This window comes from Trachypithecus francoisi, unplaced genomic scaffold, assembly GCF_009764315.1.
Source record: "Trachypithecus francoisi isolate TF-2019V2 unplaced genomic scaffold, Tfra_2.0 Contig01474, whole genome shotgun sequence".
Taxonomy (NCBI): domain Eukaryota; kingdom Metazoa; phylum Chordata; class Mammalia; order Primates; family Cercopithecidae; genus Trachypithecus; species Trachypithecus francoisi.
In genome coordinates this window covers 9,390,774-9,415,708 of record NW_022681435.1, presented here as the reverse complement: position 1 = coordinate 9,415,708, position 24,935 = coordinate 9,390,774, and the positions used below count along the sequence as shown (strand labels likewise).

General features: G+C 41.7%; 1 protein-coding gene and 1 pseudogene across 1 annotated transcript in view; both read left to right on the top strand.

The window, feature by feature from the left end:
- Positions 1–2,880: 2,880 nt before the first annotated feature.
- VPS4B (vacuolar protein sorting 4 homolog B) overlaps positions 2,881–24,935 on the top strand; it is a 34,973-nt gene continuing 12,918 nt past the window's right edge. The window contains exons 1-5 of the mRNA XM_033239264.1: positions 2,881–3,208; positions 14,513–14,624; positions 15,650–15,806; positions 18,903–18,970; positions 22,843–22,962. Of these exons, the coding sequence (XP_033095155.1) occupies positions 3,182–3,208; positions 14,513–14,624; positions 15,650–15,806; positions 18,903–18,970; positions 22,843–22,962 (484 nt within the window). The 5' untranslated portion in view covers positions 2,881–3,181. The remainder of the gene's footprint in view (positions 3,209–14,512; positions 14,625–15,649; positions 15,807–18,902; positions 18,971–22,842; positions 22,963–24,935) is intronic.
- On the top strand, positions 9,281–11,437 carry LOC117099766 (annotated as a pseudogene).

Sequence of the window (24,935 nt, the reverse complement as noted above, 5' to 3'; positions counted from 1 at the left end):
CCTGTCATCCTAACTACTTGGGAGGCTGAGGAAGGAGAATCGTTATGGGAGGTGGAGGATATAGTGCGCCGAGATTGCACCACTGCACTCCGGCCTGGGCGACAGAGCGAGACTTTGTCTCAAAATAAGTAAATAAATAAATAAAATTAAAAATAAACTTTTACAGAATAGGTGCAAAGGTATACAGAGAATTCCCATATATTCTTCACCCAACTTCCCCTACTGTTAACATCTTAAATAACCATAGTACATTTATCAACACTAAGAAATTTACATTTATAAATTACTATTAGCTAAACTGCAGACTTTATTCTCATTCTTACAACAGTTTTTCAACGCATGGCCCTTTTCTGTTTCAGGATCCAATGCAGAATCCCATACTGCATTTAGTTGTCATCTTCTTAGTCTCTTCAATCTGTGACAGTTCCTCAGTCTTTCCTCGTCTTCTATGACCTTGACATTTTTGAGGAGCACTGGTCATTTTGTAGAGGTAGAAAAACCCTCCATATGAATTTTTCTGATGTTTTCTCATGATTAGATTGAGGTTACAGGTTTGGGAAGCATACCACAGAGGTAATGTGCCCTTCTCCACATCAGGGGTTCCATCATAACAACATGGCTTATTACTGGTGATAAAAGAGGGTTTTTTGTTTGTTTTTACCGATTCTCTCTCTGTTGCCCAGGCTGGAGTGCAGTGGTGTGATCTTGGCTCACTGCAACCTCTGCCTCCTGGGTTCAAGTGATTTTCCTGCTTCAGCCTCTCAAGTACCTGGAATTACAGGCAGGCACCATCGCGCCTGGATAATTTTTGTTTGTTTTGAGACAGAGTCTCACTCTGTAGCCCAGCCTCAAGTACTGTGGTGCAATCTCAGCTCACTGCAACCTTCGCCTCCTGGGTCCTGGTTCAAGCAGTTCTCTTGCCTCAGCCTCCCGAGTAGCTGGATTACAGGAATGCACCACCATGCCCAGGTAATTTTTGTATTTTTAGTAGCGACGAGGTTTCACCATGTTGGCCAGGCTGGTCTTCAAATCCTGACCTCAGGTGGTCACCCACCTCGGCTTCCCGAAGTGCTGGGATTACAGGTGTGAGTCACCGCACCCGGCCTAATTTTTGTATTTTTAGTAGAGATGTAGTTTCATCATGTTGGCCAGGCTGGTCTTGAACTCCTGACCTCAGGTGGTCGCCCACCTCGGCTTCCCAAAGTGCTGAGATTACAGGTGTGAGTCACCGCACCCGGCCTAATTTTTGTATTTTTAGTAGAGATGTAGTTTCACCATGTTGGCCAGGCTGGTCTCGAACTCCTGACCTCAAGTGATCCACCCACCTCGGCCTCCCAAAGTGCTGGGATTACAGTCTTGAGCCACCGCACCTGGCCCATCTTTGCTTAAATTATAAACTTAGTTTCTCCCACAGTTAGTTCAGCCTATGCCCAGGAATGTACAAGGACAGCTTGGAGGTTAGAGGCAAGATGGACTTGGTTAAGTTAGATCTCTTTCACTGTCTCAGTCATCATTTTGCAAAGGCAATTTCACAAGTAGGGAGAAAGGACTGGTAGATGCAGGGCAGAGAGAGGGCTCTGAGCTTTGAGCCTGGATGATACAGATTTGGCAATACTATTCTAAGGAGAGACCAGAGAAAGAAGTTTAGGGTAGAAGGTAAATTAATTTGAGTATGTTGAATTTGTCTTGTAGAAAAAACCTCTGAAGGAAACCTCCGGGAGGCTGTTGTAAATGCTGGGCAGGGGATGGGGTGGGTCTAGAACTCCAGATTTGAAGCGATTTCTAGTCTATTGATAGCTGAAGCTCAAGAAGAGAATAAGATGAGCAGAGGTGGAGAAGAAAAAGAGAAGAGGGCAACAGACTCTTGAGTAAATTCAGCTTAAGCTCAGGGAGGAGTAAGAAAGGGAGACAGTGAAGGAGGTAGAAAAGGAACATTAGGAAGCAGGATAAATAAGAACGGGGTAGTTGACAATACCAATGAAGAGGGAGGAGAAGACGACTTTAATTCTTTCGGAGATGTCAGATTAGAAAAAATTAAGGAATGAGTGAGAAAAAAATGATGGAGTGATTAAACATCTACGTTGCTTTCCTTTGAGAAGGTTAACTATGAAAAGAAGAAAAGGGTGGTGGTGGCTGCAAACCACAGGAAGGCTGAGAAAGGGTTTTACCTTGGTTCTGCCTCTAATCCCTGACGCATTTAACCTCAAGCCATTTGCCTGTAAACATAACTGGCATAATGCCCATTTTACAGGACAAGTGCTTCCCTCTCAGAACATATACTCGAGGACAGCGGCCGTCCACGCCTTATTTACGTTCATCTTCCCAACACAACAGTCATTTGGAAGATGCCGAGCGGCGTGGGAAGAACAAGCTGGAACGAGCGCCGACCCGCCCGCGGCCTGACTGCTAGCGCATCGCTGTGCAGCCGCCTCATCGCGCACTCCCTCCTGAATTATTCACCACCGAGACGAGGACTGTGATCGCCCCCATTCCACAGAGGACACGGAGTGAGCGAGGCGCAGTCAGGCCCAAAGCCCCCAGTCGGCGGGTCTTGGATGAGTTTTTCACTCAAACGCTGCGAGGCAACAAGGCACGTGGATGAGGAGGGAGGGGAGCCAGGGCCAATAATTCATCTCAAAGTAAAAGACGTCCCCGGGGGTGGGGAAACAAACAAACAAACAACGACAACAAAAAAAGAAAAAACAAAAAAGAAATAAAACCGGCTCTGTGCTTCCGCGCTTGCGCTATACTAGGTCCGCCAGGCTGCCGCCCCGCCCCTAGGCCAGAGTCTCAGTGCGCCTGCGCCGAGCCCGACTTCCGCCAGGGCTCGATTGCGTTCCAGGCTACTTCTCCCGGCCTAGGGAGGGCCTGCGCTGTGGCGAGAGAAGGGAGTCCGGTGACTGGGTGCGCGCGTGCTGATGACGAAATCGGAAGTGCCCGGAGCAGAGGCGGGACCAGAACCTAGAGGGGTCGAGATTGCGGAAGTTTGGTGGGGAGGGTCCAAGTGCTGGTGGAGAGAGTGTTGTGTGAAAACAAGTTCCGGAAGGGAGGCTGCTGCTCGCGGTCCAAGAACCACCGGCCTCCCCAGTTCGGGGGCTGTTACCCCGGGCGCGGTTCGACGTCGCTGCTGTTGGCTCTTCTCGCCCCTAGTTCCCCTTGGGAACCGCCTGGGAACTCCGCCATGTCATCCACTTCGCCCAACCTCCAGGTATCATTGCTCATCTCCCGTCCCCCTAGGGAGCTGGGACCCAGGGGAGGCGCGAGAAGCGGGTGGGGGGCGGGGAGAAGGGAGGAAGCGGCCGCGCCTGTGGTCGGGAAGGAGGAGGGCGGGTCCGGGGACCTGCCGCAGGTGGGAGAGGGGCCCGTTTTCCAGCGGAAAGGTCTTTTCTGACCCGCTCTTGGGGTCTCCCGAGTCACTGACTTTGTGATACTCTTCCCTTTTGTTGGGTCTTCACGTCCCCAAACCAGCCAAGATCTGGGCAGGTCTCTCTAATCAGGGTTAAGGGAGAAAGAACGTAATTTTTGCAAAGCCCTGTTCTAGACCAGTTGAAAATAGAGTGGTCATAGTTCGGTCTTAGTTTCTCAAGCTGACAGCAGACGCCTTCATTCTGAGCTGTCAGGTGAGTAGAAATATGGGAACAGACTAAGAATCTGAGATTACAGCCAGCCTACATACAATCTCCGTGAAGTCATTGAACTTATGTGCGGTCTCCTGTGGCTCCCAGATTGTAGTGTGTAAGATCGAGGAGTATTCTTAAACTTCTGTGTGGCTCCAGTTCCCCTCTTCTACCGCAATGAGCACAGTGTTTTGTACACAAATCATGGAATCTTAAGAGTTTAGGCTTAATCGTTAGTCTTCTGTGGAATGGAATTCTTTCAGAAAAGAAATTCATGTAATGGTGTCTCCCATCCCCAGAATGGATCTAGGGCTTCAGTGGAGTTTAGAATGTAATGTGGCTTAATGTAGAGGACTCCCAGTCCAGTAAGTCAGTAAGGGAAGAAAGAGTAGCCTAAAATACTTGTATTGAATCCCCGCCTTGGACTTCCGGTAGGTTGTTGAACAAGCATTTATTGGAGTGCCTGATAGAGGCATCAAAGGTAATGGAAGAACTCCTTAGTCCATGATAATTGATTCTGAAGAAAGATCACTCAAAGTAGACCTACTTAAGCAGATTAAAATTTCACACACGCATACGCAAAAAGAGTAGGAAAGGAGGCTTGCTTGGGACTTTCGTCTTGAAAATCGACCTAGAAGATTATGAAAATAATTTTTTTAATCTTTCACAAAATAAGTGTATAATTGCAACAATGACTCGTTTTGTAGAATAAGTCAAGTGTTGATTTGTCTGTGTATTTTTTTCTTTTCTTTCTTTCTTTTTTTTTTTTTTAAAAAAAGGGAGTCTTGCTCTGTTGCCCAGGCTGGAGTGCAGTGGCTCGATCTCAGCTCATTACAACCTCCATCTCCCGGGTTCAAGCGATTCTCCTGCCTCAGCCTCCCGAGTAGCGGGGACTCCAGTTGCCCACACCACGCCTGGCTAATTTTTGTATTTTTAGTAGAGATGAGGTTTCACTATGTTGACCCAGGCTGGCCTCCTGACCTCAGGTGATCCGCCCACCTCAGTCTTCCAAAGTGCTGGGATTACAGGCGTGAGCCACCGCCCCCGGCCGACTGTATCTTTTTCACCAAGATTGTATTAAACTAAGATTCAGCAATCTTCACGTGAGTTTTTTGTAGCTTTTTGTAGTCCTATTTGGAAAGGTTCTTTTTGGTAAACGTATTTGGAAAAAGCGTTGGTCATTTGGTAAAAGTGTTTTTCCCTTGAGTATTAAAGGTGACCCTTCTAAAGTGCCCATCTTGTCATCATTGGTTTTTTAACAATTTTTATTTCACCAACTTTTCATTTGTCAGAGACTTCGCATGTGATTTCGGTACTCTACAACATAATCTTCATCATTTGCAGGTTTTTGTTGTTGTTTTGAGACAGTCTTGCTCTGTTGCCCAGACTGGAGTGCAGCAGCATGATCTTAGCTGACTGCAACCTCCACCTCCCAGGTTCGAGTGATTCTCGTGCCTCAGCCTCCCAGGTAGCTGGGATTGCAGGCGCTTGCCACCACGCCCGGCTAATTTTTTTCTATTTTTAGTAGAGACAGCATTTCACCATTTTGGCCAGGCTGGTCTTGAACTCCTGACCTCAAGTGATCCACCCGCCTTAGCCTCCCAAAGTGCTGGGGTTACAGGTGTGAGCCACCGCGCCCAGCCCCAGAATGCATCATGTTTGAATTGGACTGTTGGTTATTCTTCAGTGCATCAGCCAGAGACTGACCAACATGAAAGGCATAATTGTTACTGTTAAGCAGGAGGGATCTTGAATTGTAATTTTGTTAGTGGTGGGTTCACATGTGTGCTTTCTCATTCAACCTTTTCAACCTTCTAACCTAGGAAATTTGGATTAATATCCATGTAATGGTTAACTTCGTGCTGAACAAGGCAAAAATCCCTGTGGCCAGATGCCATAATCTAATGAGGGAATGCAGATAACTAAAAATCAAGATTATGTAATAATGTAATAAAGCTACACAGTAGTCTCCACTTCTCTGTGGTTTTACTTTCCACAGTTTCAATAACCCACAGTTAACCTGGGTCCAAAATGAAATATTCCAGAATGAATAGTTCATAATTTTGAAACACTGTGTCACAATGCCTGTGTCATTCACTTCACTTCATGTCATCACATAGGCATTTTATTATTTCACATAATCACAAGAAGGTTGAGAACACTACAATAAGATGCTGAGAGAGAGAAACCACATTCACATAACTTTTATTACAGTATATTGTACTGGTCAAGGAGGCAAGGTCTGTGTGATGGAAGGCGGTGAGGGGCCAAATTAGGAGAGTATCCATTCAAATAAAGTGAAAAGGATTGATCAGAGGAGAAAAATTGAAGATGGAGAAGAGTCAAGCTTGTATCTGCATTTTTTTTCTTTCTTTTTTTTTTTTTTTTTTTTTTGATACGGAGTCTCACTCTATTGCCCAGGCAGGAGTGCAGTGGTGTGATCTCAGCTTATGGTAACCTCCATCTCCCGGGTTCAAGCTGTTCTCCTGCCTCAGTGCCCCCAAGTAGCAGCTGGGATTACAGGTATGCACCACCACACCCAGCTAATTTTTGTATTTTTAGTAGAGACAGGGTTTCGCTGTGTTGGCCAGGCGGGTTTCAAACTCCTGAACTCAGGTGATCCCCCCCACCTCGGCCTCCCAAAGGTCTGAAATTACAGGCATGAGCCACCGCTCCCGGCTGTAGCTGCATTTTGAAAGGGAGGAGGAATAGTCTGGGTTTTCTCCCAGATTTCGGTGTTGGGTATCTGAGTAGATAGGGATTGGTTCTGGGAATACAAAAGGAGAGATATTTGGGACCAGGGCAAAGGAGCAAAATAATTTGGTTCTAAACTTGTTGAGTTTTAGTTGCTCGTGGAGACAATCAAATGGAAATATCGGTGAATATTTGCATACGCATGTGTAGAACTAGTGAGAGTGAACTAGGCTGGAAATAAGGATTTGGGAATTATTAGCGTACAGGTGGTAGTAGAGGTTGTAGGCATACGGAGTCACATCCTGGAGAGTATACAGAATAAGCCAAAACAAAGACCAAGGTAGAAATTCTATGGATTAGCGACATTTAAGGAGAGAAACGGGAGCCTGGAAAAGAATTGTTAATCAAAAGTAAAACCAGGCCAGGCATGGTGGCTCACATCTGTAATCCCAGCATTTTGGGAGGCCGAGGCAGGCGGATCGCTTGAGCTCTGGACTTCGAGACCAGTCTGGGCAACGTGGTGAAACCCCTTCTCTACAAAAATTAGCTGAGTGTGGTAGTGCATGCCTATAGTCCCAGCTACTCCAGAGGCTGAGGTGGGAGGATGGCTCGAGCCCAGGAGGTAGAGGTTAAAGTGAGCTGTGATCACACCCCTGTACTCCAGCCTGGGTGACACAGTGAGACCCTGTCTTAAAAAAAAAAAAAAAAAGGCCGGGCGCGGTGGCTCAACCTGTAATCCCAGCACTTTGGAGGCGAGACGGGCGGATCACGAGGTCAGGAGATCGAGACCATCCTGGCTAACACGGTGAAACCCCGTCTCTACTAAAATATACAAAAAAATTAGCCGGGCGAGATGGCGGGCGCCTGTAGTCCCAGCTCTCGGGAGGCTGAGGCGAGAGATGGCGTAAACCCGGAGGCGGAGCTTGCAGTGAGCTGAGATCCGCCACGGCACTCCAGCCTGGGCGACAGAGCGAGACTCCGTCTCAAAAAAAAAAAAAAAAAAAAAAAGACTAAAACTAGAAGAAAATGATGTCATGACAGCCAAGCAGGAGACACTGTCAGGGTATTTGTTCTGTGTGTTAAGTGCTGTGGAGAGGGAGTGAGATAAGCATAAGATTTGGCTATCAGGAGGCAGAAAGCATTGCTGTGTGAAAAATGGCAGATCAGGAAACTGGGATGAATGTGGGTGTTTGGGATTTTGATGTGGAGGCAAAGAGATGAGTGAGATGTAGGGAGAGGAGAACCGAGGAGCTGAGGAGAGATGGTGTTGTGTAGTTTGTGTTCTGCAGTTGTGAGTCTGAGATAGGACAACACATTTTTCTGCTGAGGGAAAAAAAGGAAAGGTTGGAGAGAACAGTTGATAGGCATGTCATTGATGGAGTAAATGTCAGTGGAGGAAGGTGGGGATCAGCTCCACAGCAGAGGAGAAAGAATTGGTCTCGACAGACAGGGCCAGGGACACCTTTTCTCCTGAGGCAGGTAATTGTAGAATTTACCCCATTTCTCAGGGTTTTCTAAGGTAGATGTGTCTGGGTCTCCTAAGTGGAAAAGGACAATTCCACATGTTCCCAACTTTTATACTTCCATATTGATAACTGGATCCTGACTGATCCTGGGGTGATACGTCATTCAGTCTTGTGTCAGCCACTGTGGTAGACTCTGGGAATATAAAGAAGTGAAGACAACAGATAAAACTGCTGTTCTCCTGGAGCTTACATTCTAACGGGAGAGAGAGGCCAATAAATGAAAAGAAAAACAAAAAAACCATGTGCGTGCTCAGAAACACACGCGCGCGCGCACACACACACACACACACAGATCATCAGCCCTAGGTCACTGCAAACCATGTAGGGTGGTGAGTCCCAGCCTGCACCTGATGAATATACTTCATTGTCACATATGAGAGGGAGAATCAATGAAGGAGACTGAGAAGGAGCTGCCAGAGTGGTGGGAGGAAAACCAACCAAGTGGTAGTGGGGGACTCAGCAGAGGACAGTGTCCAAGAAGGAGGAAATAATCAACTTTCAATGTCAGAAGATCGAGAAGACAGAGCTAGTATTTGGATCTAGCATCCTAGAGAGCCTTTATAGAAGCCGTTTTATTATGTGATAAGGGAAAGAGAATAGAGGCCACTCTGGTGAGATTTTTGACTCTAGAAGGTAGCAGAGAAACAGAACTAACACTGAACAGTGTTTTGTTATCAAATAAGACTTTTTAAAGGAGGGCTGTTTGTATGTTGATGGAAATATCTAGTGGAGAGAAATGTTAAGGATGACAGAAGTGAAGTAATTAAAAGGAAGAAGATACTGAAAAAGGAGGAAGGGAATTTTTTTTTTCATTCGTTAAACAATTTTGAGTACCCGTTGTATGCCAGCACCATTCTAGGCGTGGGGAGCTCAAGGTGAAGTCCTGTCCTCATGGAGCCTACCTCCCTAAAGGAGACAGCCAGTGGGTGAGTGTACAGGTAAATATAATGACAGTAATAGGATGAGAGAGTGCAGCGGGGGCAGATAGCAGAGAGCAGGGATGAGGTACAGCCTTTTCTATAGCAAATTAGGAAGGGCCTCTCTGAGGACTTGCCATCTGAACTAGGACTGAAAAGGAGACATCATGCATCTATCTGGGGAAAGGAAGGAAGAACATTCTAGGTGGAGGGATCCAACTGCTCAGGCTGCCTGAGTGCAGGAGGATTCTAGGGTTCAGAGGAGAACCACGTGTAGCTAGGGCCCAGGTTATTTCAGACCTTTTAGGTCAGCTCCAGCATCAGGATTTTATTCTTTTCAATGGGAAGCCATCGAAGGTTGCCTTGTATGTTTTCAGGTAGCAAGGGTGGGAACAGACTGACCACTCACGAGGCTGGATGGTAGTTTTGACATATATGATAGCAGATTGAACTAGGGTGTTAGCAAGGGAGAGGGTGGAGGATTATATTCAGAAAGAAAATTAGCTCTGGCTGAAGAGGGAAGATAATGTTTGATGGACCAGAGCAGATGGAGCCGGAAGAGGGGAAGACAGGCAGCAGACTCTGCCAGTATTATCTGTCTGAGACTGAAGAACTGAAGAACTCCAGTCAGTTGTGAATGAGAAGAGCTAATACCTCCAGAGGCTGCAGGCACAAAGGAATGAACTAAATGCAAAAGTTCACCTATTGCAGGAGGAGCTGCAGCTGCTGCCGGAACAGGGCTCCTGTATGAGGGAAGTAGTCCGGGCCATGGATATGGAGAATGTTAGTCAAGGTATATCCCAAGGGCAAGTTTGTCTTAGATGTGGACAGAAACAGCGACATCAATGACATGAGACCCAGTTGCCAGGTGGCGCTCAGAAATGATAGCTACACACTGCACAGCATCGTACCCAACAAAGTAGACCCACTGGTGTCACCAATGATGGTGGAGAAGGTGCCAGCCTTGATTTAAGAGATGATTGGTGGACTGGACAAGCAGATTAAGGACATCAGAGAAGTGATCCAGCCACCTGTTAAGCATCCCAAGCTCTTTGAAGCACTGGGTATCGCACAACCCAAGGTGGTCCTGCTGTATGGACCTGTAGGCACTGGGAAGACATTGTTTGCCTGGGTCATGGCTCATCATATAGACTGTACTTTTGTTTATATCCCTGGCTCTGAATTGGTACAGAAATTCATCAGGGAAGGGCCAAGAATGGTGAGGGAGCTGTCTGTCATGGCATGAGGACCTGCCATCTATCGTCAGCTCCATCAGCTCCTCGCAGCTGGAGGTGGGTTGTGGAGGGGACAGTGAAGTGCACATCGTGCTGGAGCTGCACAACCAGCTGGACAGCTTTGAGGCCACCAAGAAGATGGAGGTTATTGTGGACCGCTGCTTCGCTCAGAGCTCGTCAACAGAAAAATTGAATTCCAGCTGGACATTTTGAAGATCCATTCTCTGAAAAGGAACCTGACCCAGGGGATCAACCAGAGAAAAATTGCTGAGCTTTTGCCAGGAGCATCAGGGGCTGAAGTGAAAGTCATATGCAGATGGCCGGGCGCGGTGGCTCAAGCCTGTAATCCCAGCACTTTGGGAGGCCGAGACGGGCGGATCACGAGGTCAGGAGATCGAGACCATCCTGGCTAACACGGTGAAACCCCGTCTCTACTAAAAATACAAAAAAAAAAACTAGCCGGGCGAGGTGGCGGGCGCCTGTAGTCCCAGCTACTCGGGAGGCTGAGGCAGGAGAATGGCGTAAACCCGGGAGGCGGAGCTTGCAGTGAGCTGAGATCTGGCCACTGCACTCCAGTCCGGGCGACAGAGCGAGACTCCGCCTCAAAAAAAAAAAAAAAAAAGAAAGTCATATGCAGAGAAGCCACCGTATGTGCCCTGAGGGAACAGCGAGTCCATGTCACCCAGGAGGACTTTGAGATAGCAGTAGCCAGCATCTTGCAGAAGGATAGAGAGTAAAACATGTCCGTCAAGAAACTAATGGAAGTGCGTGGATGTCCTTTCTATGAATCTCTCTGGTAAAGCTTTCTAGAATGAAAAATAGAATAATTAGCTCTCCAGAATTAACTATAGAGACCATAGAAGACATGGTTAATTTTATTTCAAATGAAAAATGCTAACAGACATGGTTAATTTTATTTCAGATGAAAAATGTTAACAGAAATAAGGTTGAGATGGGGCATTCATCAGTGGAAAAAAAATAGATGCATATCCTCTTAATTCATCGTCTTTGATTAAAGATTTAACATGTACCATTCAGTACAGTGGCTACATGTGGCTATTTTAATTTTAATTACATAAACTCACTCCTCAGTCACACTAGCCACATTTCAAGTGCTCAGAAGCCATATACAGACATTCTCATCAACAGGGAAAGGCTGGTTTAATTACTATGTTTGGAGCTAGATGCTTAAATAATACCCACTGCAGTGTAAGAGATTTACTTACCTTAATAAAAATCAGTGTGGTGCCACAGTGAGACCTGGCTGAATGAGAGGAACAAGTGGCTGAAGAGGTGAGTGGCACAGCATTTCAAAATCACCTGAGAAGAAAATTATAGTTAGGATAAGAAAGAACTTATTTCTAGGCCAGGCATGGTGGCTCACACCTGTTATCCTAGCACTTTGGGAGGCTGAGGCGGGTGGATACCTGAAGTCAGGAGTTTGAAGCCAGCCTGGCCAACATGGTGAAACCCCATCTCTCCCAAAAATACAAAAATTAGCCAAGTATGGTGGTGGGTGCCTGTAATTCCAGCCACTGGGGAGGCTGAGGCAGGAGAATCGCATGAACCTGGGAGGCAGAGATTGCAGTGAGCCAAGATGGCGCCACTGCACTCCAGTCTGGGCAACAAGAGCGAGACTCCATCTCAAAAAAAATAAAACAAAAAACAAAACAAAACAAAAACAGAAAAGAAAAAGGATTTATTTTTGCTATGTAGCTTAACCACTGAGACTTTGAGATGCATTTTTTTTTTTTCTTTTTTGAGACAGAGTCTTGTTCTGTCACCCAGGCTAGAGGCGTGATCTCGGCTCACTGCAACCTCCATCTCCCGGATTCAAGCGATTCTCCTGACTCAGCTTCCCAATTACAGGTGCCTGGCTATTTTTTGTATTTTTAGAGTTGGGGTTTCATTATGGTGGCCAGGCTGGTCTCAAACTCCTGACCTCAAGTGATTCGCCCTCCTTGGCCTCCCAAACTGCTGGGATTACAGGCATGAGCCACCAGACCCAGCCATAATGCATTTTTATATGGCCAGTCTCACCTAACCACCACTTGACTATGTGACTGCATGTTTTATATTCATATGCTAGCTGATAAGACTTTTGAAACTTTAGCTTTGAATTTAGGCTACTTGAACTGTGAGACACGTAACTATTACGTTTTATCAATTCTAAAATAAACCATTTATTTTTCTTCCCCGCTGTAATAGAGAAAGCATGGTCTTCCAGCGGGAGACCTGTTCCTCCCATTTACAGATCTCAGCCCAGCTACCATGCTCCACTGCCCCAGAATGTAATATTCTTACACATAATTGGTTTTTTGCATTGTTTGAATGATTTTTTGCTTACGTTATGTACTTACTTTTTAGTATCTCTAACAACTATTTTTTTTTTTTTTTTACTGGCACCTGTTTCTGTTGAATAGTTTTATGACCTAAATTAACCCAGTTGGAATGTTTTAATAAATCATGTTTGCTCTTTATTTGTATGTGTCTGTGCATATTTTTAAAAATTAAATATAATTATTTATTTATTTTTTTTTGAGATGGAGTCTTACTCTGTTGCCCGGGCTGGAGTGCAGTGCAGTGGCATGATCTCAGCACACTGCAACCTCCGCCTCCCGGGTTCAAGCAATTCTCCTGCCTCAGTTTCCCAAGTAGCTGTGACTACAGGCGCATGCCACTATGCCTGGCCAATTTTTTGTATTTTAGTAGAGACGGGGTTTCAGCGTGTTGCCCAGGCTGGTCGTGAACTCCTGAGCTCAGGAGAATTTTAGTTTGAGATAATTGTAGATTCACATGCCGTTGTAAGAAATACAGAGAATCCAGCATTCCCTTTATCCATTTGTCTCCAGCGGCACCATCTTGTAGAACTGGGACAATATCACAACCAGGATATTGACATGGATACATTCCACCACTCTTACTCATATTTTCCCAGTTTTACTTGTCCTCATGTGTTTTTATGTGTGTGGGTGTGGTTGTGTTTGTGTAGTTTTATCACATGAAGATATGTGTTACATTTTGAGAGTTCTTTGTATATTCTCGATACTGGTTCTTTGTTAGATATGTTTTGCAAATATTTCTCCCAGTCTATAGATTGTCTTTTCATCCTTTTAACAAAATCTTTCAGAGAGCAAAAGTTTTGTCGTGAGGTCCAGTTACCATTTTTTTTTCTTTTATATAGTATACTTTTGATGTCAGATCTAAGAACTCTTTGCCCAGCCCCAGATCCTAAGATTTCCATGTTTTTTCTAAAAGTTTTAGCTGGGTGCAGTGGTGTGCACCTGTGGTCCTGCTACTTGGGGAGGCCGATGCAGGATGATCACTTGAGCCCAGGAGTTTGAGACTAGCTTGGGCAACATAGTGAGATGGAGCCCCGTCTCAACAAAATAAATAAGAATAAAAATTTTGTAGTTTCACATTTAGTTCTGTAATCCATTTTTGAGTTAATTTTTGCAGGAAGTATTAAGTTTAAGTCAGGATTCTTTTAGGTGTATGCTTATGGATGTCTAGTTCCTCTAGCACCACTTCTTCAAAAGCCTGACTTGGTGCCATTGACTGACTTTTTGCATCATTTTCAAAAATCTCTTGGCTTTATTAGTATGGATTTATTTCTGGGAGGTTTTAAAAAAAAAATTCCACAAAAGTAGTCCATGTTTTTTAGAAGATGTGAAGAAGTAGAAAATGAAAAATCTATGAAGTTTTATCAAAGATAAGCTCTGTTAAATATCTTTCCCATCTTTTTCCTGTGCTGTTTTTTGTTTTTTTGGTTTTTTTTGCTGTTGTTTCAAATAAATTCATGCTACATAATAAAAAGTTGTGTCCTGCTTTTTAAAAATGCCCATTATTAGCACTTTCCATGTTATTACACATATTTCTTAATATTATTTTAGTGATCCTTTGATATTCTATTTTATGGCATCTTTATGATTTAGGTCTCCAGGTTTTGTTTTTGTTATTTGAAAGACCTCTCTGATTAATATGTTTGCTCAGTAAACCTTTTAGTTAATTACTGGATTGAAATATATGAATGTTTTTCAGATTCTTGATATTTCATTGCCCCATTGCTTCTGAAGAGATTTCACCCCATTTACATCTCCACTGTTGTTATATCTTTTAGATTAAAGCAGCATTTAATTTTTTAGAATTTCCCTAAATACTTGTTTAGTTTGAATTTTCAGATTCTATTATTTCTTGTTAGCCCTAAAATTAACTTTAGCTAAGTGAAAATTATATGTAAATGTTAGCGATCGGTACTAAAGTAATATTCAGTAACATTTATTCATATAACAAATGTAATTTGCATCTTATCAACTTGTAATTTATAATAAAATACAGTTGTGGGTTAGAAAAAAATGTTTTTTTAGTTATTGTTTATTTTTTACTTATTTTTGTTTGTTTTCTTTAACAGCCCAGCAGGCTAGGAAGCTTAAAAAAAAAATAAAACTTTCAATATGATTATTTACTTCAAATTTATGTTTATGCTTTGATTTAAATGTTATTATTTTGCCTCCCTCAAACAGAAAGCGATAGATCTGGCTAGCAAAGCAGCGCAAGAAGACAAGGCTGGGAACTACGAAGAAGCCCTTCAGCTCTACCAGCATTCTGTGCAGTATTTTCTTCATGTCGTGAAATGTGAGGCCATTGGTTATATTTTATTTAAAAACACAAAAAGAAAAATTTATTCTATTTCATATCTAAAAAATTGAAATATAATGCCAGAAAATTCTAAACTATCCATTTGTTAAAAAAATTAGAAAAAAAAAGTCCACTTTCTTTCTAGTGATTTTTAAGTAATGAGACTTAGCTAGCAGATGTGACAGCCATCATAGTTATTACTTGGTATACCTAAGCATCTTAAAATGTAGTATAGTCAGAGGAAAATAGATTGAGAGACATTTTATTTGTGTCTTACAGATATGTATTGCGTGTTTACCATGTGGCAGGCACTGGGGATACAATAGAAAAAAATGGATAAAACCTCGGCCTTCATGGCTTTTAAATGGAATGTAGTTGGATAATTGAAGATGTTCTTTTGAACTTCTCTCATTTAGTTTTGAGGTTTTATGTTAAAGTAAAACTAAGAATGAGTCATAACCTGTAAGCTGTGTGGGGCTCATCCCATCTACTGCATGTGTTGCCAAAGTTCACACTGAAAACAGCTCTGACAGAGGCCTTCATGTAGTAAAATGATGACATTGGTATTACACAGAATGTATGGGATTTCCATCACTTTACTCTTCTGAAATAAAGCTTTTGTAGACATTCATGGAAATGATTCATACTGCTTTCCTTCTATTTGTCTTTCTTATAATTGGGTTTGTGGAAGACAAGCAACTTTGAACTATCTGCAAAAAATGTAAGGGAAGAGTGTGAAAGCTTCAGAATATTAAATAATTTCCTGTTAGTTAACATGAACTTAAAATAGCCTGCTATCTTGCTCAGATTGTTTCTGACTCAGACCCACTGTTGGTCTCCAACCCTGCTGGGGGAAGGGGTAGAAAAGAGGTGATAATCATTGACTACAATGAGTTAGAGATGATCTTCCCTCCTTCTCCCAACGTAGAATTTCTTTGTCTAAAAAATACATATTTAAGAGTTCAAACCTTTCTACACAGAATACTAATGGGAAAAAAATCTCTCTCATTTCCCTTGAATAGATGAAGCACAGGGTGATAAAGCCAAGCAAAGTATCAGGGCAAAGTGTACAGAGTATCTTGACAGAGCAGAAAAACTAAAGGAGTACCTGAAAAATAAAGAGAAAAAAGCACAGAAGCCAGTGAAAGAAGGACAGCCGAGTCCAGCAGATGAGAAGGGGTACGTGTTTAAAATTGTTCAATTTTATTGTGGCTTTTAGCTTTCGATTTGTGAAATAAATTTCTTTTGATTAAAACAGCTGTCAGCAAACTGTGGCTCATGGGCCAAAGCTGCCCAGCTGCCTGTTTTTGTAATAAGTTTATTAGAACACAGTCTTGCCCATTCTTTGACATATTGTTGTCTAGGGCTGCTTTCATGCCATGACAACAAAGTTGTGTGGTTGTGTGGAGACTGTATGGCCCATGAAACCTAAAATATTTACTTGTTTGGTCCTTTACAAAAAAAGTCTGCTGACCCCTAGTTTGCCAAGCTTAATGGATGCTATTCCTCAAACAACCCTTCCTGACTGCCTGCCAGTAGTAGGGGAGAATGCTTGTAGGAACAGCACTCAGTTACCCTCTGGCCTTTAGCTAATATCGAAGCTTAAGATTATAGGAGTGACCTGAAAATTAAACCTTTGACCATATGGAAAAAATGAAAAGTAACTCCAACAATGTAAATTTTTTTCAGATACCTTATGCAAAATTTTTTGATGTGAATTTGTGTTAGACTTGCTTTATGTTGTCATTGTAAAGAAAACAACACAGCACAGCATAACTTACAAACATTGAAACTGATTTTTGGCATGTCTTCCTAGATGGGGGATGTATCACTTCTAGATGCAGAATTTGTTTATTCAGTACATGACATATGCATGCCAAGTTTGTGCTCAGCACTGGGAACGTATTCTAACCACATCCTCTCTGGCTCTCCTATTAATTGATGCCAGTAGTTCCAGGTAACACACCCTTAAGAAAATGAGGCTCTGGGATGGAGTTATCTGGCCTGGTTGGGTTTGAAAGCAGGGAGATTCTGCTCAGCTTTAGAGGTTGTGGTTCTCATTGTTCATGGTATGCAGTGGCACAAGTTACTTAAACGATACCCTGTGGTCACAAGGAATGAAGTGCCTTTTAGGCAGTGCTTTGGGGCTTTGACCGTTTAGAAGGACATGAGGAATATTAGAACCAGCGTTGACTTGGCTGCTCCAAACTAAGTGGCAGAGTTTGAAGGAAATGATAAGCTCAAGCTCAAGGTTTTATATTCTGTGTTCAAGATGTGATCGGGTAACTAGGGAGTTTCTGTGAGACCCTAACAACATTTTATCTTCTTCATCGATAACATTGACATAACAAAAATCAGATGATAGTCCGATCTGATGAATTATTGAATTTCAACTTAGGGTTTCTTACATGAAAGTGAGGACATTTAGTATAAAACAGGGACTCCAAACATGAAGTGAAAATCTTGGGAAGAATTTAGTTGACCGTGACTGCCTGGGACCTCCAGCTCTCACTGAAACTCTCTTGACAGCAGAAGCTTCTCTTCCCTTGTCCATAGAAGCTCTTCTGGTCGTGCTTGAAAATCCTGTAAGGATCTCTCCTGAGACAATTACCTGACAAGGTGATGCCAGTTTTTCTCCTGTACTGGACAGCAGTCTTCGTTTACAGTAGGACCCACTTTGGCTCATTTAAGCAGAAAGGGATGTATTATAGGTATTACCTTACAGAGTAGTGGGGCCAGGGAATCAGACTTGGATCACAAGGAGAAATGGCCAACAGTACCAAGGTTGTTCAAGTAGGGATCCCACTGTTGCCAACAACTCTGCTAACACTGGTGGTGCTTGGGAGCAGGCAGTAAAACCTCTGCGCAGCTCCCTCAGCAAAACCAGTGCCTTCACCTGAAGATTCTGTCTCCTTGTGAGCAGCCCCCACCTTCTTGGAAGAATTTAGGTCTCATGTGGAACCCTAACTGCAAGGGAGATGAGAAATGGCAGTTTGTTTTTAATAAGGACAGCCTTTATAGTATTGGACAGCATGATAGTAGGAGGTTAAAGTGAGTGTCAAGTGAATCTGTTTTGCAGTGTCTGCCTCACCCACAGCCCCACCATCCTGTGATAACCAAGGCAATTCCATTTTGGCATAAAATATGTCATGCTTTTATCCCCCTTTATATGTTACTGTTTTTAAAATGATATAATGTCTTATTTTTGGCTTTATCACTTTTATACTTTTTTTTTTTTTTTTTTTTGAGGCGGAGTCTCGCTCTGTCGCCCGGACTGGAGTGCAGTGGCCGGATCTCAGCTCACTGCAAGCTCCGCCTCCCAGGTTTACGCCATTCTCCTGCCTCAGCCTCCCGAGTAGCTGGGACTACAGGCGCCCGCCACCTCGCCCAGCTAGTTTTTGTATTTTTAGTAGAGACGGGGTTTCACCGTGTTAGCCAGGATGGTCTCGATCTCCTGACCTCGTGATCCGCCCGTCTCGGCCTCCCAAAGTGCTGGGATTACAGGCTTGAGCCACCGCGCCCGGCCTATCACTTTTATACTTAACATTGTATCAGAAACATCTTTCCAATAACCTATTTCTACATAGCTTTTAAATGTTGCAATGTATCCTGTCATATGCTAGTCCCTATAATATGTTACTTTTTCCCTTTTTGCAAAGAGTGTGTGTGTGATTATCCTTATGGTCAAATCCTTGAACTTTTCTGAAATTATTTCCTCAAGATAAATTCCTAGATATGAAATGCCTTGATCTACCTACATGTTCTTTGAGTGTAGTTCATTGTCCTCAAGAAGCTTCCTCTATCCTTTGGAACCCCAGACTAAGGGTTGTAGACCTTTGTACCTTAGATAATTAGTGTTCCAGATTTTTTTCCTCCTAATGTGACCTCTTGTTCTAATTTATATCTTGCCCAGTCCTGATGTTTTCACTGTTGTTGTTTGCAACTCTCCTGTTATTCATCTTGAATCCTTCATGGAGTGATGTGTGGGGCATGCATTTATGAATTAATACACACCTAAATATGTCATGGGAATTTGGAGCTAGTTCCTGACTTCATTCTGGTCTTTTTGTCCCTTTCCTTTACATGATTCTCTATTGTTGATAACGTGCCTGCTTCCTATTTTATTTACAATGTTCTTTAAGTAAGCATAGCTTTTAATGTAAATGTCTGATTTTGCCACTTAAATTACAAATATTCAGGTTATTTTTTCCTTCATTTTTGCCTTATTTGATAGCAATGAGTGATCATTTGAATATATTAAATTCTTTTTATTAGGAATGACAGTGATGGGGAAGGAGAATCTGATGATCCTGAAAAAAAGAAACTACAGAATCAACTTCAAGGTTGCTTTAGATTTCATTTTTAAATTTACTGTCCTATTAAAAAGACTCAAAGTGAATTGTCTATTTGAATTGTTTTTGTTCTCCCTCTATATTTAAATGAAGTTTAAGAACTGGCTTTGGTTCCCAGTAGTCATGTGCTGGCTTTGTTTAGAGTATTTTTTTAGGGTTTGCCCTCTAGGATCATGGTTTGGCCTTTTTTATATAGTAAAAGTTTTGTTGGCTTCGTATCTGCTTTTAAAAGGCTCTCAGTCAACTTGCTCTTTGATTTGTTTATTTGCCCCCTTTTGGAGAAGGTAACATTTATACTCTTAGCACACTGCAAAATGTGATGGTATTAAAATTTACTACTGTGAGGGGAGCAGAAGTTAGGACTTACACATGGCTTTTATTGCCATTGCTGTAGCTCACTTATTGATAGTTTATTTTGTTTCTTAACTGCTCTTCATCTGCTTTTCAGTGTTCCTGTTTACATTTAAGTGTTTAAGCTTTCTGTGTTTACCTTCCACACCTGTGAAGCCCTTTCATTCTGTTCTACTATAGCATAGTGGCATAACGGAGGGGACATAGACTTTGGGCTCCATTCAGATCTTCATTCTGTTCAAGGGTCTGCCACTTAGAAACTTTATAATTGTGAGTGAGCGAGCCTCTCAGAGTCAGAGTCCCTCATCTCTAAAATAGAAATGAGCAATAGCTTCCTTTAGGGCTTTTAAGATTAATGACAGTGTAAGAACTACCTAATATATCTGACGAAGTCTAGGGACTCAATAAATGGTAGCTCTGTTTATCTAAAAAGGCATCTATTTGTTGGCTGGCTTTGTTAATTGCTGAGATTTGATTATTCTTTGAAATAAATTATCTAACAATTTTTCAGATTGAATTTTTTGCTCACCCAATGGTAGTATGTATTTTGTTCATTTGAATCTTACCAAATAGAATGCATAACTGGGAAGGATTTCCATTTTATAGGTTCAGACTTGGTTACTGAGTAGTGAAAATACCTACCTTAACCAGACTTTTAGCCTTGCTATACTAGTGTCTTCGTTTTGGTAATATTTTTGTCTTGCCTACCCTACTGGGATGTCTAGGAAAACACTGTAGGATAATATGTTGACAACAGACCAGGTAATGAGGATAGAAAACATCTTTAGGTGCCAACAACCTCAGTGGTAGGTATAGTCCAGGGGCGAAAACTTGAGTTTACACTGCCATGTCCCCACCATCTGAAACTGCTGGCATGCACTGCCCACTCAGTTGGCATTTATTGGGTAACCCAGCGGTCTGTGCCAAGTGGCCTTATTCCAGTTGTAAAGCAAGATACTTTTTCTGTCTGCTCTTTTGGTTTTGGTTTTGTTTCCCTGCCCCAGGTAAAAATCAGTTGTATATCTTTAATTTTGAAAAAGATACATTTTTTCTTTCTTTTTTGTTTTTCTGAGACCGGGTCTCACTGTGTTGCCCAGACTGGAGTGCAGTGGCGCGATCATGGCTCACTGCAGCCTCAAACTCCTGGGTTCCAGGGATTCTCCTACCTCAGCCTCATAAGTAGCTGGGAACACAGGCACGCACCACCATCCCCGGCTAAGTTGAGTTTTTTTGTTTTTTTTTTTAGTGATGGGGTTTGGCCATGTTGCCCAGGCTGCTCTCAAACTCCTGAGCTCAACTGTTTCGCCCACTTCAGCCTCCCAAAGTGCTGGGATTACAGCTGTGAGCCACCGCTCTTGGCCGATACAACCAATTTTTAATAGGGATTTCTCTAAATTCCGTATCACTTATGATAAGGGCCAGAAATGTAAAACAAACAAACAAAAACCAAATACTTAAAACTTTTTTTTTTTTTTTTTTGAGACGGAGTCTCGCTCTGTCGCCCAGGCTGGAGTGCAGTGGCCGGATCTCAGCTCACTGCAAGCTCCGCCTCCCGGGTTTACGCCATTCTCCTGCCTCAGCCTCCCAAGTAGCTGGGACTACAGGCGCCCGCCACCTCGCCCAGCTAGTTTTTTGTATTTTTTAGTAGAGACAGGGTTTCACCGTGTTAGCCAGGATGGTCTCGATCTCCTGACCTCGTGATCCGCCCGTCTCGGCCTCCCAAAGTGCTGGGATTACAGGCTTGAGCCACCGCGCCCGGCCACTTAAAACATTTAAATGAGGAAATGTGTTTGAAATTTCAGGATGAAATAGAATATGAAAGGAGTCCTAGCCTTTTATGTTTGAATATCCTTTTTTTTTCTACTTTTTGATGGTTTGCTGCTGGATTTCATACTATTACATATTTTTTTTAATTTTTCCTTGTTTTTTGAACAGTATTTCAAATCTTTTACTTCTGTTTTAGATTATGATATTAAGTGTATATTTGTTAAAATTAAGAATTAGTTTGTGATTTCTCTGTTAGCTAATTTTATTCAGTGAATTTTTGTGATTAAATAATATACCAGTGTAATATATAGTATAGTCAAAGACTGGATAAATTTATATCACTGAAGTACATTCCATCTGTTAGCATTTTTCACTAATCCCATCCCCCCTTTTTCATTTTGCAAACCATGTCTAGTATGAGATTGTTTATCAGTAAACATTCCAAAGTCACCTTTTAACTTAAAAGTATTAGTTATATATGAAAACAAATCATGACATATTTTTAAAATTTATAGCAGAAAATCTTGAGTTAGTCGGATGGTGTACATATATAAAATAAGTTTACTTTTGTTTAACATGAAATCCTAGGATTACTAATCTTAATGAAACATAAAAAAGACGAAGTTAATTTACTTTTTTCTTACTTTATAGTAGTATGAATTTTTGTAATACAAAATGCTTATGATTTCATTTAATTTTAATCTAGTAGCTGAAGATTTTCATAATTTAGGGAAGTTGCTGATTAACTAGTCTTAGAGTAACAGATTATCTTTCCTAACAAGGAGAAACAATCAGTAGAACTGATTTCATAAAGTAATAGATTGTATAAGTGGTGGTGTTCTGTTACACTTAAGACAACTAAGTATATGCCATCTCAGAACAGGCTGCTTCATCTTTTATAGTGGAACAGTGTCCATATTCTAGAAAATTAGAAAAGCTTTTGATAAAAGAGAACTAGAAAATTTGTCAGTAGGCTATATTAAAAGACATCCTTCTTGGACTCTTACTGCAGTAATTGCTTTGGCTTTTGAATATACTGCATTCAGAAGCTAAATCTTCCATGTAAGTTAACTTTGTTAATTAACAAAAGTTGTAAATTGATCTATTTAGCAGCCAAATAGAAAGTTTAGCAAATCTTAGGAAAGTATTGCAAATCTGCAGGGATATATTTTCTCTCTTTCCCATCATCTGCTTCCATTCCTTCCTTTCCTCTCCCCTTTTCCTTCTCTCTTCTGTCTATCTGCCTATCTTGAGTTAAATTTGTTAAGCATATTTTTTTTTCCGTGGTTGAGGAGAGGATTAGATCCCCTTTTCTTTTGATTAACAGGAGCAATAGTAGAACAAGTACTTTTGATACCCCAAAATCAATGTATTCAAATATAACCAACTTACGGAACGTTTGGTGCTTTTCCAAACACTCTAATATTCATTCTGTCATTTGATTTTTGCACCAACCTATCTAGGTAGTTCGGGCAGATGATATTATTTTCATTTCACAAATGAGGAAGCTGAAACAGAAGGGTAAAGAAACATGCCCCAGGTTATCTAGTCATCCACCTGGTTCCTAGTCCTATTGACTTCTCCCTAGCACCTGCTTCCTCTTCACACTATTTCAAAGATTGTTAGTACATAAAACTTTCCCAGACAATTTTATAATGCATTTCCTTAACATCATTATTTCATGTTTTCTTCTAACTTTGGTGAAATAGTCTTTCTTAATTTAAAGATAACATAATTTTTTGTAGGTGCTATTGTTATAGAACGACCAAATGTGAAATGGAGTGACGTTGCTGGACTTGAAGGAGCCAAAGAAGCACTGAAAGAGGCTGTGATACTGCCTATTAAATTTCCTCATCTTTTTACAGGTGACATAACTTTTAAATAATTTTATTTCATGAGTTTATAAAAGTTCATTGATGACTGAGGCGAAGCATTGTCATTCTTGTCACTAATGAATTATCTTAAATAAATTGTGACTCTTAAAAGGTGGTGATTTATCTTTATACAAGATGTTTTATTTCTTATACATATCCATATTTGCAGTATATATATTGAAAAACAACCTGAATGTCAACCAGTGGGGTAATTCACCAACATGCAGTAGAATACTATGCCCTCAGTAAAATAGAGTGTACATCTACATTAATAAATTGTAATCTGCATTGTATTTTATTGAAGAATGTCCACATCTATTACAAAGATCAAAAAGCAGTTATAAACTGAATAGTATGATTCCATGTTTGTTAAATATGTATGCTGAGAAGTAAGTATAATTGGATTGACATAGAAATATTAATGTATGCCTAGGAGATAAGATTATAGGAGATTTTTACTTTTGACTCTCATCTGAATTTTTGCAGTGGTTATGTATTAATTTTTTTTTTTTTTTGAGACGGAATCTTGCTCTGTTGCCCAGGCTGGAGTGCAATATCCGCTCACTGCAAGCTCCGCCTCCTGCGTTCACGCCATTCTTCTGCCTCAGCCTCCCGAGTAGCTGGGACTACAGGCGCCCGCCACCACGCCCGGCTCAATTTTTTTGTATATTTTAGTAGAGACGGGTTTCACCGTGTTAGCTGGGATGGTCTCGATCTCCTGACCTCGTGTTCCTCTTGCCTCGGCTTCCGAAAGTGCTGGGGTTACAGGCGTGAGCCACCGCGCCCGGCTGATTATGTATTAATTTTTAAAGGGTATTTCCATTTCTTAAAATGAGAAGTAAGAATCACTTAACAGCTTCAGAGGAAGTGCATATCCTCTAGTAGCAAAACGACATTTCATTATCACTGTGAAGAGAATATTGCTGACCTCCCATCCGGGGAAACTTACAAGTTCTAGTTCCAGCAGTAAGTGATATGTCTGTGCTAAACCATTCCTTTATTATTATCCTTCTTGTGACTGATAGCCTGTGTCTGTAATATGGCCACACCCACAATCTGACGGTCAGACAGAGGTTTTCCTTTTGTAAACATGTTGGTTTATGTCAACAGCAAATCTGTAATGTAGGCCTCAGACTGAGCAGTCCAGACAGTCATATCATATAGAGCAGTGATGAAGAGCAAAAAGCCTGTAGGTCACGCACTGTCCACCTAACTTCAAGGTGTAGTTTACAACCCAACTTCAGGAGTATGAAACTAACAGCATAAAAGTTGACATCGTAATCCTAGGAAAGCACAAAAATATGGTTGAACTCATTTTATGGTATATTACTTATACCAGTGTTTCTCAAACGTAAGTCGTTTATGTATCATCTTCATGAATTTTTCCATGTATGTGTACCATTACTTTTTCGTTGCTTATTTTTCAGAACAGCATTTTTACTGGAGTATAGCATAAATACACAGAGACATACAGGAGCCCCTGGGTGTTGGGATTCCTTAATTATCACAAAGCAAGCATGCCAGTGTCATCAACCAGATCCAGAAATAACAGCATTGCCAGGGACCTGGCAGGAGCCTTCTGCCTCATTCCTCCCCAGAGGTCATCTCTCTCTCGACTTTTAACACCAGAGATTATTTTGCCTGTATTTGAACTTTAAATTATCTCACATATTTTTATTTAGTAACATTATTGAAAAGACTTTGTGCCTATTATAAGTGAAAAGAGTGTTTTCCTGGTACACGTTAAAAAATTAAAAAGTGTATACCACCTAAAAGTATTTCATGTTATACCAGTGGTATATGTACCATACTTAGACACCGATTTGTAAATGTATACATTTGAAATAAGAAAATGAAATTCAAGTAATACTTGCTTTCATAACAGTTAAGTGAAACAGTATTACTCATCTGCGTATCATCCTTTTGCAGATACTGTGTATACATCCATAGTTTGCACCTAGCAG